The following is an 18,160-nucleotide window of genomic DNA, read 5'->3' as shown; positions in this document are numbered from 1 at the left end:
CTGAACATGCTGAAAAACCCCAAAACCCGTAAGGTTCGCTAGCACTCGCTAGGCGAGCCTGGGGCGAGCGTTCGCTGCCACTTCGCTAGGCGAAGCAGCAGCGAGCATGGCAGTCTTTTAAATTATGCTTTGATGTCTAATCTGTTTGTTTGGTGTGTGTTGTTTCCTTGTATACTTTGCAGATGGAATCTAGGTCTGGAGCGGCTAAGAAAAGAAAGGGAGCGACTACTTCCCGGACCGTGCCTATCCAGTTTGACCAAGATAAGTTTGTCGGCCCGAAGCAGGCCGCCAGATACATTTCTCTGGAGAAGAGGAAAATTCTTCCAGAGAAGCGTTTCGTCATCAACCCTCAGGGCACGAACAGAAATTTTGCCGGGTTGATTGACGCGAAGAAATGGGATCGGTTGATTAATCCTTTGGAACATTATGACATTGCAACAGTGCAGGAATTTTATGCTAACGCACTGCCCGATGACGACGAGCCCTTTACTTGGGTATCTAGAGTGGCCGGGCGTTCAATTGCATTTGATCGGGATGCAATCAACCGCATCCTTGGGGAACCGCTCCAGCTGGGAGCTGAAGAGAAGGACGCATACCATACAGACCTACGGCTTCACCGTGATGTTCCTGCCATTACTGCCGCCCTGCTTTTACCAGGGAAATCGGTTGAGCTGAACCCATCTGGGGTTCCAATGAGGTATCACCGGGAGGACATGACTCCCATGGCTCAACTGATACTGCTCTTGGTTTTGACCAACATCCAGCCTAAATCACACACCTCTACTGTGCCGATCCCAGTGGCACATTTGGTCCATTCCATCCTCACCAATGTCGAGATCGATGTGGCGAGGATCATCGCAAATGAGCTGAAGTCCGTGGTCGAGAGCGGGCTTAAGTCGGGGGCTCGTGTTAATTGTCCCCTAGCTTTCCCGTGTTTGATCATGAGTTTATGCGTTCAGGCAAGGGTGAGACTTCCGTCTCGTGGGCAGGTAAGGATCCCGTCACCTATCGATGATCGGTATGTGGCCAAATATTGTAGAGCAAAGACTACCGGTGGCAGTGCAGCCTCAGGAAGTACTCGGGCTTCTGATGGTCCTGGTACTTCTACTCCTAGACTTGATCCGTACGTCCAAGTTGTGTGCAATTACAGTTTGGAATGGATGGCGGCATCCCAGAGAGCCATGTTGGATATGCACGACTCTATGCAGCGGTTGCAGCTGCAAGGAAGTGGTGCCCATGCTTTGATGACGCGTGAGCAGTTTCTGCTTCACGCCAACTGGCCTGTGGACACGCCAGTGTATAGTGAGGGGGTGGGCGCTGATGCTGATGATGATGATGTTGATGATGAGGCTACCGGTTCTGAGGCCGGTAGCGAGGAGGAGTCCTGAGCCCTTAGTGGGTTAAGTTTTTGTATTTTTTCAGCTTTTATGTCATTTCTATTTGTATTTTCGGATTTTGTATCTTGATTTTGGTGTTGTACTATTGAGGTGTTTTGTCCCCCATGAACAAATTTATATTTTCAGTTAATGTTAATTATTTATGTTTTTAATTTTGTGTGTTTAATAAATTTTTGGTTGATTGAGTGGCAAACCCTTCTAGATTGGTTGCTCCTCAAGAAGTACCCAATGAAGGTGCATCCGAGCTTGGATGGCAATGATAAGAATAAACAAGTGAATGAAGTTAAGGTACATGGTTACCTTCGGCTAGAATTTTAGAATGCATTAGGAACTTTACTCTTTTTGGTAAATTGAATATTGTCTTTTTGCAACATAATTGAATGAATGTTTCATCTAGAACTTAAAACCACAAATTGTGAGGAAACCTCCATTGTACACTTAAATGCTGGATTCTAATAAGTTTTGTTGATTCATGAGATTCATGCTTTGTCTTTTATTATTGTGAAATTGTGGAAGCAATTAGAAATGATCAAGGCACTTGTTTTCTTTTGAGCACAACTACATCCAAAAACAACTTACCTGTGAGCAGAGAGAGTATTTGTTAACCCCTTTGAGCTTAAACAGTTGAATCTCGGCTTGAAATAAAGCGAGATCTCAAAAATCTTTTTTTTACAACCCGGAAAATCTTGATTATTGTTCTTTTGCCGTAAAAAGTTAAGAGCATTCACTTAGGGTGAGTAAGAAATAAGTTGGGGAGAACGAAAAAGAATCGGTAAGTACCACAACTCTTGAAAAAGAAAAGAAAAACCGAGCAAGCATAGAAAAATATATGTATAGAAAATATAGAAAAGAAACATCTGTTTTGTATATATGATGTGAAAGAAAAGAACAAAAATAAAAAGAATGAAAATGAATGCTTGCTTGGAAGAAAAATACTGAAAAATAAAAATTGAGTTGTGGAATATGTGTTGTGAAGGTTTCAAATAAGAAACAAATGAAACAAAGTCGAGTAGTGTGAATAATACTGTGAATGTCTCTTTTGCATCGGCACTTTCGTTTCAATGGCCTTAGAAATGACCCTTGTTTGTTAACCTAACCAAGCTTCAACCGAAAAGCCCTTAGTGATCTTTACGCTTCCACAGTACCATTTATAATTGTTAGACATTGTATGAATCTATTTGATTTCTTCATTGTTTGTTAGAGAGTGAGATTAATCCCGCGGTTGCAAACGCGTAAAATCTTCATTCCTTATTCGAAGAGGAGAGATAGGATGATTCATTCAGAATAGTACTGTTGTAGATAGATAAATATTTTGCATTGCTATTTAAGTTTTAGTTCTTGTGTATTATTTTATTCAAACCGTTGGAAACTTGTATTTGCTGATTTCGCTTGTGTTTGAGCCGTTTATCCAACTTCGGAGAAACCATTTTCTTAAAGCAAATCCTCTTGTCCTTCAAGAGGCATACTTTGCTTGAGGACAAGCAAGAATCTAGTTGGGGAGAGTTGTTAGATGCCCAAAAGTGCTTATTTGAGCTATCATATGTGGGCATCTTTCACTCTATTTCCCTGCTAAAATTGTCAAAATCACCTTGGTTTTTGATGAAATGCATTACATTGATAAACAAGCTTGGTGCCTTTGATTTGTGTGTTATTGTGCAGAAAGAAGGCATGAAATAATTGAAATTGAAGACACAAGAAAGTTGGCAAAGGAACCAAAGCAAACAAGCATTCATCAACCTACTCGCTAGGCGAGGGCTGTGGCGAAGCATTGGTTCGCTAGGCGAGCGCCAAGCGAAAAGCTCCAGTAAATTGTCAATAAATTCGCCAGGCGAGCTGACAGCGAAGGTGGTAGCGAGTTCGTTCTGTTTTGGTGAAAAGCGCAGCCAGCACTCACTCGCTAGGCGAAGCTCTAGCGAGTCCCCAGCGAGCATTCCAGTAGCAAAACCTCTCAACCTCGCTGGGGCGAAGGTTGAAGCGTGTCCTTCGCTAGGCGAAGGTATGTTTGCTAGGCGAACATGACAGTTCAGCAGACCCTGTTTCTCTGGGCGCAGGTGCCTTATGTGCCCATATTAGACCCTCGCTAGGCGAGCCATTCTGCTCGCCTAGCGAGCATGACAGCCCAACAGAGGTCTATAAGTAGCAGGTGCCACTTTTGAGCACCATACCTCATTTTTACCAACTTTTTCCACTTTTGTACTTTGGAGAGATATTTTACAGCATTGTTCTAGGGGATCTTTTATGCCCTAATTTTCATTTCTCTTCATCTTAGAACCATCTTCTACAAAAAGAAGGTGGATTCCCATCCAACTTCGATTATCCGACTTGGATGTTGATCAACCTTCTTTCCTTACTTGCCGACCAAGCTACCATGAAAATGAGTAGCTAAGTCATCCATTTGTCAAGGTTAGATGTAGGTGATTACTAGCTTTGTGTGTAAATGTAAGGATCCTCATATGTAAACTCTTTAATGGTAAATATATGATGAAAACTTTGTTTCTATTTAAAACTCTTTGTGTTGGTTTATGATCGAGAGATGTTTACCGACTCTTGACCTAGGTTTTCATCCAAACTTGTTTGTTAGCTAGAGATAGTAATGAATGATTTTGTTCACCATAAGGTTGAACCAAAAAGTTGTCATTTTGATAGATTGTGTTCGAGAGAAACAATGGATCAAAATGGCAAAACTCACAATGTGTGTTCGAGAGAAACATATTGAGAGGACTTTGTGAAATGATTTATCATCTAAAGGAGTTTATAAGATTGTTGACCGAGCAAATACATACAAAGTGATCATTGAAACCTAACTTTGGCAATATTTCTCATTTATTCAAACCAAAACTTTTACCGCAATTTATTACTTTTTATGCAAGATAACTTGATTAAAACCAAAACCCTATTGTTACATTGAGCTAAGATTAATACAACCATCGAACGGCGGTGATATCTTACAATCCATGTGGATACGATAACAAAAACCCGACACGAAATATACTTTCAACAATGATGAAGATGTTCAAAATTAGTTTCGAACTCATGAACATTCCAGGTTCAATTATATTGAGTTGTATATTTCACTACAACAAAATCAGCTGTCTCAAATTGTTGATCCGTCACAAGTTTTTTGCAAAATTGGTGACGACGAACAAGCCGAAGTCGATGTTATTGATGAGGAAGAAGAAGAAATATTGGTTGATCATATGGTGAACGATGACACTGTCGACCACGAGCAAGAGCCGTTACCTCCAAGTCATGTGTATTGTCCACCTCATTACATGACAAACTTGAACTTGGGTGCAGACGAACCATTCTCAGATATGTTTTACAATTCGTAGATGCATACTGATGAAGCTTTAAAAATGGGAGATAGGTTTCAAACAAAATAAGACTTTGTAAGAGCAATAAAAAAGTTTCATATGGAAACCTCAACTGATTATACAATCGATCGCACTAATGCGACGAGGTACAAAAATCTGTGTCATAACGTGCTCTGTATGTTCCGACTGATAACATCTTATCAGAAGAAGAGTGATTCTTGGGATATAGGTTCTATGGGTCCACCTCACACTTGCATAATCACCAATATAATGCAGGATCATCGCAAACTCAACTCTCAGTTAATATGCGATGAAATATTGTTTGTCATTAGCAAGGATCCGTCATTGAAAGTGAGTATAACAATCTTGCATATTGTTATACGATACAATTATACTCCATCGGATTGAAAGGCATGGATAACTAGGACTAAGGCGTTTGAATGAGTATACATAAATTGGGAGGATTCGTACAAAGAACTTCCACAATACTTGGTGGCACTTAAGCATTATGCTCCAAAGACTGTTGCAATTATGGAGACCCTGATGACATATACCCTAGAAAAAACTTGTGTTAATGGAAATGAAATATTCCACCGACTCTTCTGGGCGTATGAACCATGCATCAACGGTTTTGCGTTCTATAAACCTATTATTCAAATTGATGGAACACGATTGTAAGAGAAATATAAAGAAACATTACTCACGACATTGGCACAAGATGGCAACACTAATATTTTTCCAACCGCCTTCGTTCTGGTTAAAGGGGAGACTACTGGTGGATGAAGTTTTTTCTCAAGAATCTCCAATTACACGTTGCTCCACAACCTAACGTATGCTTGATTTTAGACAAACATCCCTCTATTGAGAGTACATACAAAAACCACGATAGCGGTTGGAAAATTCTCCTTTTATGCATGTCTACTGCAAGAGATATCGCTCAAAATTTCATGCGGGAGATCAAGGACAAGATGCTTCGTAAGAAAGTTGTAAGCGCATGGTGTGCATTAACAAAACCTTCGTTCCAAGATCCCCACAAAGAGATCAGATTGACAAATGAAAATGCAGTAAGGTGAATCTATAATATTCCAATGGAGGAGTGGACCCTTCTAACACACTGTCCACCGTTTACAAAGTCATAGACGTATGCAATATGTACGACAATGACTTTTCGATGGTAGTAAATGAGGATTATTGACCTACATATCAAGGGGGCATAGTTTGACACAATGAAAATATGCGAAGAAAGAAAAAGGCCCGGCCTAACAACACGTGTATTCAAACCGAAATGGATACAATAAACAAAATGATGAGATTATGTAGTTCATGTCGTCAGCCCAGACACAATCGTGCAAACTGTTCCAATGTTGGAGCAAGCTCCACAACATAATTATTGAATCCACTTTTAGTCCTGCTTTTTAAATGTAATTATTTTATGTAACCATTTAATTTGATATTGAAAACAACTTTCTTTTTATAAAGATTACAACATTCAATTACAACAATTAAAACAACAATACAATCGATAAATAAAACAACTAAACAACATATCTATGCGATTATAACCATTAGGACAATTCATCTTAACTATGCATCATAATAGTATAATCACTGTCAGTTTTAACTGACTTCCAGATACAATGTTTTCCATTATTGTTGAACACTGTAACAAGTCTTTTAATTCTTTTGATCTTTTCACGTGTCCAATGTCTCCATCTAACTAACGAATCAAACTCTTCTGAAGATGCTCGAAAGTCTTCGTGTTCTAAAGTCAGATCTTCATCGGAATCTTTAATGCCGAATAAATTAAATCGATATTTCTCTTGACAATATAAGACATTTTGAAGAAAAATTAAAGGAGAGAATTAGAAGATGAGTGGAAAATTATGGGGAGGGAATGACCTATATATAAAAAACCAAAACTACGTTTGAGCCACAAGCAATTGCGCATGCCCCTAAAATTTCCATGCACGCGCCACTACTATCGGCATCACATATAAACATGCGCCACCTAATACAAAAAAAAGTGTATGTAAGCACCACAAGAAGTTGTGCATCCTCTAGTGAAAGATTTTTTTTATTTGAAAAATGGTTAGATTGATATATATTTTGAAAATAATTATTATTTAAAAAAAATCTGATTTTTATGTTTTAGAATTTAGTTCTTCCATTGAATATTTTGATGTGGTTTAGGTTTATTTTGTTCTTCTAATTTTATTAATAAGAATGAATGATGCATGCGATTAAAAAAAAAAGAAAGAATGAATTAATGATGCCTATAATTTGCTACAGTAATTCTATGATAAATATGATATAGTTAAAATTTTGAATTTGGAATGATTTGAAAAAGTCAGAAAATTTTAAATACACGGAAGTTCAAAATAAAAAAAAATGAATGTTTTAATTTAGAACTTTTTAAATTTATATTTTATAGATTAAAAAAGAATTTTAGTAATTTTCAAATTTTGCAGAGTGGGAATAACAATAGCTTCTTCCAAATTTGATTCCATCCTAGAAACTGGGCCCCGATATAGAAGCACGTTAATGGGCTCACTGGCCCATATATAATACACTTCCTCTTATTTCGATGGCGCTGTTACGTCGAGAGAAAGAGAAGGTAAGAAGTAGAATAGATCAACACAGCATATGGTTTAGGCGTTGTTGCATCATACGTCACCCGAGGCCGTTTTTCCGGATTCTGGAGAACGTGAACTTGAACGTGAAGATCGCTCTATCTCTCTCCGATTACCTTTCATTTCAATCTCACCATTTTTTTCTAACAATATTTCCATCACTTCCAGGTAATATACTTTCTCGATTTATTCCGTTGCTTTTTCCGATCTCTGTTGCATTTTGTTTAACTCTGCTTATATGATTTTGCTTGATATTAGATGTTAGATCTCCACGGTTTCGGTTTTTGAATTACAGCGATCTGTTTTTTTAGACTAGATTACGATTGTCACGTTGAATCTCTCGAGTTTGGAATCATAACTTTGTGATAATTTTTCACTCTTTCAAGTGATGAGATTCAGAGTACTCGAGAGTTTCTTCTATAGTATATATTTATCAAATGTTTTGTTAGATGAATTCGATTTTGGATGATTTGTTAGGGTAAGTATGGGTGTTTTGTTGCTTTTTCTAGAAGTGAAAATTCGAGGATTTTTTCATGAATTGGCAGAGATTATGAGTTATTCTTTCTTGGATACTTGGATTGATATTCTCTATTTATTATTAGAAAAAATATGGATGCTTTGGGCATGATGTTTTTTAGCTTTAAAAAAAAAGATTTATTTTTTATTTTCAAAAATGTATTTTATAATACAGTTTTTCAAAATATTACAAATTTTTTTATATTGTTTTTTCTAAATTGAAAGACTAATTTTGACATCATATAACATAAACATACATTATTGAAGATCAAAACATAGTCGAAATTGCACTTTTTTCAAAAAGTTGTATCTCAAAAATGATTTTTATGAAATGAAATAGTTTCAAAATTAGGTGACTTTTTGAAATTTTGATATTCAAAAAAAGTTTCTATAAAATTATGAAATGTCTAAATTAAAATAGTATTTTAAGAATAACAATTCAAACCAAATTTTCATTTGAAACTTTTATGAAAAGTTTCTTTGTAAATTTTTTTTACACAAAATTATGTTATACCTTAAAAATCATTTAAAAAAAAAGGTTAAAACAAATGGTTCCTTTGGATTTGATATTGTTTTCCATCAATTACCTCTCAAACAGTTAATGGGAGTCATACTATTTGCAGTGCTGTCAAATTGAGGATATAACAGAATTTGCCATTATTTGCTACTTGCGTATAGACGATCACTCTCAAGAGTGCCGGTCTGTTTGCTTTTCTTTTTTGTTTACACGCGTGAAAACATGTGAAAACATAAACAGATCACTCTCATGAGTGCTGGTCTGTTTGCTTTTTTTTTTGTGTGTGCCCACGTGTGAAAACGTGAACAGTATTTTTTTTTTTGCCTAATTTTGATTTAATTTAAATTAGTTGTATGATAAAACAGATAAATGGTACTAGAAGATAGTGGAATGAAAAAGATATATAAACTGTTATGAAATGGTTGATAAAAAAGAAGTTAAATTTAAAACAAACTAAAAAGGGATTGGAACAAAAATAGTCTAAACCAAAATGGTGTTTTGCCGTTATATATTGTTATAGATTTAGTACAAAACATTGTTTAATAGTGGTTATATCGGCGGTATAGCATTATATTGTAGCAAAATTTGAATGAACCACTTTTTTCTGCTATATGTGATTGACAACATGGACTAGTTGTGGGAAAGTGGTTCACACTAGAATTTTTGAGTTTTAAGTTTTTGGGTTTATAAGTTTCATGTTTTAACAATTTCATTTACTTTTGAAATGTTCTGTAAAATTCCGATGGACATAGAAATTGAATGGAGAATATGTGTCTTATATATCATAAAATCATAAAGTATTTGAAATGCTAGCACCTGTGAATGTGCGCAATAGCAAAAGCAATATCTCTTAACTCTTTGGTAACCTCCATGTGTTTATTTTTTTATGGATACTTAACTCCCTTCAGAGATGCTTAAATTGGCTTGCTCTCTTTTCTAATTTTAAAACATTAATCCTTTGGGGATTAACATGCTTTACACTCTAGTCTCTCTCTTCCTACCCCCTCTCTCCCTTTCTCTCTTCGAAATCATTTTGAACCCTTACAATCAACTGTGTGACTTCAGAAAATGCAATTGAAGCTGATAATAACTGCATTTGAAGCTTCATTTCATCTTCTGATTTTTTTAAAATGAATAATAGGGCATCTGAAGTTAGCTCTTGTTCACACTAAAAATCGTAGGTAGAGAGGAAAAATATTCCATGAAAATTGTTCACAGTTGCTCACTCCACTAAGAAAGGCCCTACCTTTAATATGGTCTAGAGTATAGTGCATTTCTTCTCTCAAGTGGCCAGACATTGTAATTTAAACTATACTCTCTTGGCGGAGTGTAATTTATCTCTCTGGATGAGTCTATCTATCCATGTTTGGTGCTTTAAGCTTTAAAATGAAAAGGAATAAAGCATTAGTTCTATGCCATATTAACTAGTATTTTGTATCAGTCTTTGTTAAACTACTTTCATTATCCAATTTACGACTCAAAATATTACATTACTAACTCACCTAAGTATATCAAATTCCAGTTTACTATTGTTTACTCTCTGGTGTGTTGTGTCTTGAGATCAGTTATTGAAGCTGGACATTTCTTTGATTTTGAATCCCATTACTATTTCAAGACTGCATAACAGCGTTATCGAATTGGCGGCGCCATGGCAGGTGGATTTCAACATAGCTCCACGGAAAAGCTGTGGCGTTGCAGGTTTTACATTGCAGTGCCATGGCTTCATGGCGGAAATAAAACATTTTTTTCAACAACCTGACAAGCCTTGTTTGTTTGGGCGTTTTTTTAGCCTACTCAAAAACGGTTCCAAAAATGATAAAGCTCCTAAAACATTTAGACTTTCCATTTTCCACCATTTCTTTTCTTCTCCCTCAGTGTTGTTTTCCTCTTGCAACCTTCTTCTATTCTCTCTCATTTTTTTCCGTCTGTTACTCTGTTATTAGTGTTTTTTTCACCTCTATTTTTTCTTGTTTTGTTTTTATAGTACTCCGTTTTTATTATTTTTGGCTTTCTTTTAACTCTATGTAGACTATGTCTGAAAAGGACGAAACTTCCCAAACCTCTAGGGCTGTTGGTTCAAAGAGAACTGACCCTGGATGGAAATAGTTAATGAAAGTTCTGTTTTTCTAATTCTCAATTTATAATTACGCTTTTCTGTGGTTGAGACATGAATTCTAGTTTGCTTTTTTATAATTCTGTTTTTCTAAGTCATGTCATTTATGTTTTTTTATGTTGTTTCTGCTACAGACAACACTGCTGGATAGTAGATTGCATATGATAGTTCACCAAGCACAGTAATGAGACATTAACATTAACATGAATACTTTATTTTTCATATTATTTTTCCAGTCATTTGATATATGCTATGTATTTAATGATGTCATGCTAACTTTGTTAGTTGCAGAAGACTCGTCTATAGTTTATTTTGATTGGCTTAAGTATCATATATAGAACTTTGTTGACTAAGGCCATACTTCTCTTAAGACTGTTGAATACTTCTGGTCCTGCTCTCTTAAGACTTTGTTGACTAAGACCATACTTCTCTTAAGACTCATCCTAAACACTTACTTACATATTTGTGCAATCTACATCATGTCTGGGGTTCTAAAATTGCTACTTTACTCTCAATTGAGATGATTGGTGTTCCTTTGTCTGGGAAAAGGTTTTTCACCCCGGAACTCTAGGGTATTAGAAGCAGATGTTATGAAGTTTTGTTTTTGTACAACTATGAAATTGTGCTCTACACTTTTCAGAAGTTAAATAGTCATATGATTCATATATAAAAGTGGTAAATTGCCAAGATAAGTTGTGTTCAATTTGTTTCATTAGTTTATAATGTTTTTCTATGCGTCAACCTCAACAGGATTACAAATTCTAATATTCTATTGAGTTGCTCTAGAAATGTGATAGAAACTCAAAATTTAGATAAATGAAAAATGTTTTATTAATTGAAATTAAAACTATTACAGAGACGAATCCCTATAATTCCCGAGCAAAGTGCTCCTCAGAGGAGAGATATTCTCACTCTGCCCAACCCAAAAGGTTTATATCCGAAAATACACATAATGAGTTCTCCCTTACTACCAGAGTCCTCATATATAACTACCCTCCCCCCTTCTTGACATAAGCTGTTATAATCAATTCTCTATTAGCCCTTTCTATTGGGCTAAGGCCCAAATCAAGTCTCTCACAAATATACCTTGGCGTGATTCAAACGGAACCATCACCGGTGGAGCCGAGATCAATAGCTCCAACGGAGATTGTGGCTCTTCCACTAGATCCATAACCGTGTCCAATTTTTTTTTTCCTTTTTCATCCTAGTTGTATCTCTAGATATGAACTTCCATTGCGCTTCGTTCATAGTTTTCTCACAAATATACCTGGGCGTGATTCAAACGGAACCATCACTGGTGGAGCCGCGATCAATAGCTCCCACAAAGATTGTGTCTCTTCCACTAGATCCATAACCGTGTCCATTATTTTTTCCTTTTTCAGCCTAGTTGTATCTCTGGATATGAACTTCCATTGCGCTTCGTTCATAGTTTTGTCTAATGCCGACGTTTGGACGATCAGCGGAGGCAACACACACCAAGGAAGATCCACCATAAATAGACATCTGTTAAGCGGTTTCAATTCGAGAAGGATCCTTGGGAGTGGATTTGATAGCGGCATACTCAACAAAAGTTGCAAGTTGTGCAGGACTTGTTCCTCCCCCATGTTGTCTGGTTTTGTGGCTTGATTCTTCTCTTCCTCCGTGTCTTCCTTTTCTGGTATCACCTCTGTTTGAAACTTAGTTTTCTGATGGTTCTTTAACACATCTGTTACCGGCAACACGTCCCAACCAAAACCATGTTTTCTGTGGGAACATACCCCAAATGCTTCGCCTTCTCCGCCTTTAGCAATTGACGAAACTCTGACACAAAGGATTGGAGAGATTCTTCCAATCTTCCCATTCTTGTTTCTATTGTGTCAATTCTCATAGCCATTCTTGCTTCTGACACTTCATCGTCTTCAATCATCTTGAATGAAATGAATGCTGGCTCCCCCTTCGAGAATCCGGTAGTTTCCAGCAGTTTTGGGCAGTTTCCGACGGTTTTCGACCGTTATTCGGCAGTTTCCAACAGTTATCCCGCAGTTTCTGACAGTTAAATGGCAGTTTCTGACACTTATCCGAAAGTTATTTGGCAGTTTCCGACACTTTTCTGGGAGTTTCAGACAATATCCAGCAGTTTCGGGCAGTTATGCCAGTTTTTTTGGCAATTATCCGGCAGTTTCGGATAGTTGTACGGTAGTTTCAGGAAGTTACACAACATTAGCAATTCACTGGCTCCGTCTCGAGATCTGGCAGGTCGGACCAATGATAGAAACTCAAAATTTAGATAAATGGAAAATATATTATTGATTGAAATTAAAACTATTACAGTGACGAATCCCTATAATCCTAGAACAAACCCTAAAGGGTTTTATCCGAAAATACACATAATGAATTCTCTTTTACTATCGGAATCCTTATATATAACTACCCTTCCCCTTCTTGACATAAGCAATTATAATCAATTCTCTATTAGCCCTTTCTATTGGGCTAAGGCCCAAATCCAGTATCCTATCAAATTCAGTGAATGTTTATGTTGGTAATAAAGCTGACTCGTATTTCTTCTAACAAGCGCTAAATATAATTATGCATGCACTTTTTTAGAATAATTGTACTTTTGGTTCATTCTTTTATGTTTCCATTGATATAGTTTATTTTTTGTTTTGAAATTATTTTTTGGTTGATGAATTATAATCTACACTAAATCATGGTTGCCTGGTTATACACACACTAAAGATATATGTGAGCAATACCCTCATCAATAAAACTGTAAAAAAAAAGGATCATAAGGAAAGCCTAAGCTTATGTGAGCAATACACACACTAAAGATATATGTGAGCAATACCCTCATCAATAAAACTGTAAAAAGGATCATAAGGAAAGCCTAAGCTTATGTGAAGGATGATTAGATATGTTTTGTTTAAGTGTCAACAATCAAGCATTGGAGAGTAAATACTGTATCATAAATATAGCGACGAGCTTATGATTGAGTTTCAACGGGGCTGTGCCTTCTCTACTAGTTTAGCTATGAATCATATGATTAATGCTAATTGCGGCAAGAAAAGATTAAGTATTTTAGTAGTTCTACCAATCACATAGGTTGCGCTTCATATGATTTTTGACTTTTAGTACTGCCACTTGATTTCTTGCATGCATTTTTGGGGCTAGCCTCACTACAAAGTCATCTAAATGAATTCACATTAGAAATGTACTTCAGAGTTGGACACTTAATTTATTTTGTTCTGAAATGTTCATCATTTTAATTTTGTTGTGTTTGAAATTCTTTCTTTTAATACATGCTTTTCTTCTGATTAGTTCCAGGTTCAGTTTTAAAATGGCTAAAGTTGGTAAGATGCGGTGCAAGTCCCGGTCTCGAGGTCACAGGGAAACCCCATATCTTTTATCTTGTGCAAGAAAAAATATGAAAAATGTTAAGAGCTTTTCTAAAGAGGTTGAAAAGAAAGACTGGAAAGGTGCTACCTGCTCAGTCTGTATGGAAGTTCCCCATAATGCTATCCTGCTCCTATGTTCATCGTATAACAAGGGCTGTCGCCCTTATATGTGTGCTACTAGTCGTCGCTATTCAAACTGTTTTGAACAGTATAAAAAGGCGTACACAAAAGCAACTTCTGTTAGTTCGCAGCAATTAACAGACTATTCGACTTTTGATTCTAGTGCTGGTGAACGCAGTGACAATGCAAAAGTTCCTGAGCTTCTTTGTCCCCTTTGCCGCCGGCAGGTGAAAGGTTGGACTGTGGTTGAAGCAGCTCGGAAGTCTTTGAATGCCAAGAAAAGAAGCTGTATGCAAGATGAATGCTCTTTTGTGGGGAGTTACAAGGAGCTTAGGAAACATGTTAGATCTAAGCATCCATTTTCGCGACCACGAGAAGTGGACCCTGTACGAGAAGAAAAATGGAAAAGACTCGAGTGTGAAAGAGAACGGAGTGATGTGATCAGCACAATTTTGTCTTCAACACCAGGGGCTATGGTACTGGGGGATTATGTGCTCGAGCCAAATGACCATGCATTTTACAGCGATGAGACTGATTCTGATTCTGATTCTGATGATGAATTTCGGGAAGATGATGGTGATTTCTTCTCCATGATGGGCGGACCTGGCACCTTTTTGTCAAACATCAGGTATAATCAGGCCCGTGTTGGTTTCAGGAGAGTTGCACCTACAGATTCTGCTGCTTTGTCTGGACGGGGCCTCCACAGGCTACTGTTGGGACGATCTAGAAGACGAGGGAGGCACAGGATACTGAATGCAGGCCGATAAATTAATAGATGAACTACTGAAATGTGGGGAAGGAGTCACTCTTCGTCAACAATAGTACATGAATGGCCTTGACATGGCTTGTTTTGTTGCTATGCCAGAGCATTAATTTATTTAATTGGGGAGAGTAAAGCGGTTGGCCCTCTTTCTAGCTGTGTACCATCCTCACTTGTATCTTCAGTTATTTTCCCTGTTTTCAGTTTTCAAATAGACTGTACAAAAGGCAAATTTAGAATGCTCGTTGCCTCTTTTACTTTTAGGTTTAGGAGATTCAGGTCATAATTATTGTCATTGGGTCATGCAAATTGGTGAATTTAATTGAACAGGTGATCAGGGACATGGAGGATGTCTCAAATAATTTTATTTTGAAAATGATGCATTATTCTTCCTGTGATGATTTATTACTGTACAGTTTGAATTATTGTATAACAATTCATCTTTGACAGTATTAGGAAAATTGAATGTCTTTATATAGAGTAATGCACATCCTTTGTCTCACTATTGGTATTGCTAGTGGTTTCGATGATGCGGTTAGGTAATTTGATTTTCTTTCAGATGTTTTTGAGAAATCAGGATAGTATTGGGGATAAGAACGTAGTACTTGGTCATTTATTTATTAATAGAAGGATATGCTTAAAAAAATCCTGCTTTATCATTTGTATTCCAGAATTCAAGGCTGTTCTTTCTTTCCTATGATTTATATATAACGTATGGATTTGCCAAATCATGCCTAGGCTTGACTCTTGGGTGTTTGTTACCGTGTTGGATCACATGATCACTCATTCATCAAATGTTGCATGCGGTAGACCGAGATGAGTGGTTGAGATTGTACAGAACCTATCCCACCACATGAGAGGACCTGCATCCCTAATTTTTGCTCTATTTTTAGGATTTAACTTCTTAAAATCAAGAGTGTTATCAAATAGTGGTGTTATATTTCAGTAAAATTTGAAAATATGCATTGTTTTGCCATATGCTATTTAGTACAAACTATTACACTGTTATAAGTAAGTCAAATTTACTTAGTGTTCGTGTTCGGAGGGTGTACCAAATAGTGGTTATACAGTGCTACGAATTTTGAACAAACTGTTTGTTTTTGCTTTCGACAACATTGAATCACAATATGTATTTAAATAGCTATAAAACAGTTAAAATACATGCATCCATTTGATACATATTCCGATCCAAAAGTAGATAAAAGCCTTGATGATTTATTGAACATCTAGTTTGTTTGGAAGCAGGTAATGATGTGCTGTGCTGGACTCTAATAAAGACAAGGTTGTCCAACATTCTGAGACATATTTTTGCACTACACTACTAGCACCACTCTCTCCGTTTTTTTAAAATTATGAGAACATTATCAAATATTCAAATACATATAAAACACTGTATTCAAATACAAGACCATTATCTTCTTCTACCTAGTCCTATGGTGCACAAATAAGAAAAATGTTGTATCAATTATAAATTTGTTTACACCGCTAAATCGATAAATTTCACCATTAAATTACATGAAATATGATGAAACTTATTAATCTAACAATAAAAAAAGTGCACAGTACAATAGTATTGTCCAAGCACCATAGAATTAATCTTTCTTCTACACCACTATATTTCTTTGCATGACAGCTGCTTCCATAGGTTGTTCATTTTACCCTGCAAATCATTCAAAACCAAAATATAGAACAAAGAATTCAAATCATGATCAAAAATCAAAATAGTGAAATACTCAAAATTAAATAATTAGTCTCCTACCAAAATCTTGGGAGAGTATTTTTCATTAAACTTTCTCTTCTCAGATAGGTTATCTTCTTTTTTCTCCTTGAGTTCATTTCTGCTCCGGATAGTTAAGCTCGGAACTGTCTCCATCGAAGCCGAGCACGAGCAGATTCGAACCGGTTGGTAAGATATAAACTGAAAATTAGGTTAGAGTCAAATCTCTAGAGTATTTAAATCAGTTTCAGAGAAGAAAATACAGAAAATAATTTACCTTGCTTTTAGGTTTAGGTCTTGGTTGAATAACCGGCAATGAAACCGTTTCCGACGCTGGATTTCTAAGATATCGAGAATGAGCAAGAAGGTTAGCGCGACGATCATATTCATAGCCATGCTTTTCTTCATTTCTAAGATATTCGTTCGGTTTTGTTTTCTTCATGGAACGAATTTTCACTGATTCGACGTAATATTTGATAATCACACCATTGTCGTTGGTGTTTTTCTTCTCTTCTGATGATAACATGGCCATGCGTTGGTGTAATAATGGATCGTTGGAAATGATAGGTTTTGGGATTTGATGTTTTATTATACTCACAAATATTCCGATAATTATTTTATTTAGTATTAAAATAAAGTAAATGAATTGTTAATTTTTTCTTTATGGAAATTATGAATATTATTTTAGTACAATTTGTTTGACTCATATTAGTGTAGTTAATAGAATGTTGATTTTTCTTGAAAGGAATGGAGAATTGATATTTAAATAATCAATTTAGTTCCATATATAAGAAAGTATTTGAAGAATGAGATTAAATAATATTTTTTATATTTTTAATTCATCAACATCATTTGTTTGGATTAAGTTATAGATGATTAATATAAAAGTCAAAATTCTTATATTATTTTACTGTCTATAATTAATTGATTCACAGTATTTCAATTAAATTTTTGAAAAAATTTATTTTTCAAAAGGGAATTTAAAGAATGGTTGACTCTTAATTATTATTTTAAAAAGTTAAATTTTATTTAGCTAATAGTTTAAACTTTTATAATTGAAATATCGTGGGTTGAAACCGATGCATTTATAATAAAATGTTCTAAAATTACTAAGTAAGTTGGATTAATGAAAAGATAATGTAAGTTGTTACTTTAACACATATCCATTGGATATTTAAGGATATCATGGCAGTTATTTTGTTTTAAAATGATTGTTTTTAAATAATATTGTCATAAGATAATACAATAAGATATTGCATCATTATTAAATTAATCTCATTAATATTTTAAAATAGTATACAACAAAGTAATAATTAAATAACACAATTAGAAAATTAACAATGATTTCTACATTGATATTTAATTTGAAACAATCTTTTTCTTCTTAAAACCACAATTATTTTAAAACAGACAAAGTATACATATAAAATATAATGTGAGTTTGTAATTCTAAAAAAATTTATAAAAAATTGAAAAATATTTTATAACCTTATTGCTATTTGATGGGAGATAATATAAAAGAGACACTACACTTCAACTAACACATTAGAGTTGAATTACTTCACTCATCCTAAACTATTATTCATTAATAATATAAAAAAAATAAAAAAAGATAAAGTAATAAATTGAATACAAAAATATAGAATAACAAACTTCAATCATATAATAGAAAAGTAATGTAAACTAATTTTTTAATAGCAAGATA

At 35.4% G+C, this 18,160-nt stretch overlaps 2 protein-coding genes across 5 annotated transcripts in view; one reads left to right on the top strand and one right to left on the bottom strand.

Annotated features, from left to right (window-relative positions):
• Positions 1 to 15,131, top strand: part of LOC127084132 (uncharacterized) — a 61,621-nt gene extending 46,490 nt beyond the window's left edge. Inside the window, exons 1-2 of one of the 4 annotated variants that reach the window (XM_051024528.1) lie at positions 7,272 to 7,509; positions 13,782 to 15,131. In XM_051024528.1, the coding sequence (XP_050880485.1) occupies positions 13,801 to 14,745 (945 nt within the window). In that variant the 5' untranslated portion in view covers positions 7,272 to 7,509; positions 13,782 to 13,800 and the 3' untranslated portion in view covers positions 14,746 to 15,131. Of the gene's footprint in view, positions 1 to 7,271; positions 7,510 to 13,781 lie in introns of those variants that run through there. The other 3 variants (XM_051024531.1, XM_051024529.1, XM_051024532.1) reach the window with 3 other exon arrangements.
• An 842-nt stretch (positions 15,132 to 15,973) lies between these two features.
• Positions 15,974 to 16,994, bottom strand: LOC127088208 (uncharacterized). Its single transcript, XM_051029124.1, has 3 exons — positions 16,733 to 16,994; positions 16,498 to 16,656; positions 15,974 to 16,398 (listed from the first exon to the last, which is right to left on the bottom strand). Exons 1-3 carry the CDS (start codon positions 16,985 to 16,987, stop codon positions 16,351 to 16,353), a joined length of 462 nt encoding a protein of 153 aa, XP_050885081.1. The 5' UTR covers positions 16,988 to 16,994; the 3' UTR covers positions 15,974 to 16,350.
• Positions 16,995 to 18,160: the final 1,166 nt, after the last annotated feature.

This window comes from Lathyrus oleraceus, chromosome 5, assembly GCF_024323335.1.
Source record: "Lathyrus oleraceus cultivar Zhongwan6 chromosome 5, CAAS_Psat_ZW6_1.0, whole genome shotgun sequence".
Taxonomy (NCBI): Eukaryota; Viridiplantae; Streptophyta; class Magnoliopsida; order Fabales; family Fabaceae; genus Lathyrus; species Lathyrus oleraceus.
This window is presented reverse-complemented; position numbering and strand designations above follow the sequence as displayed.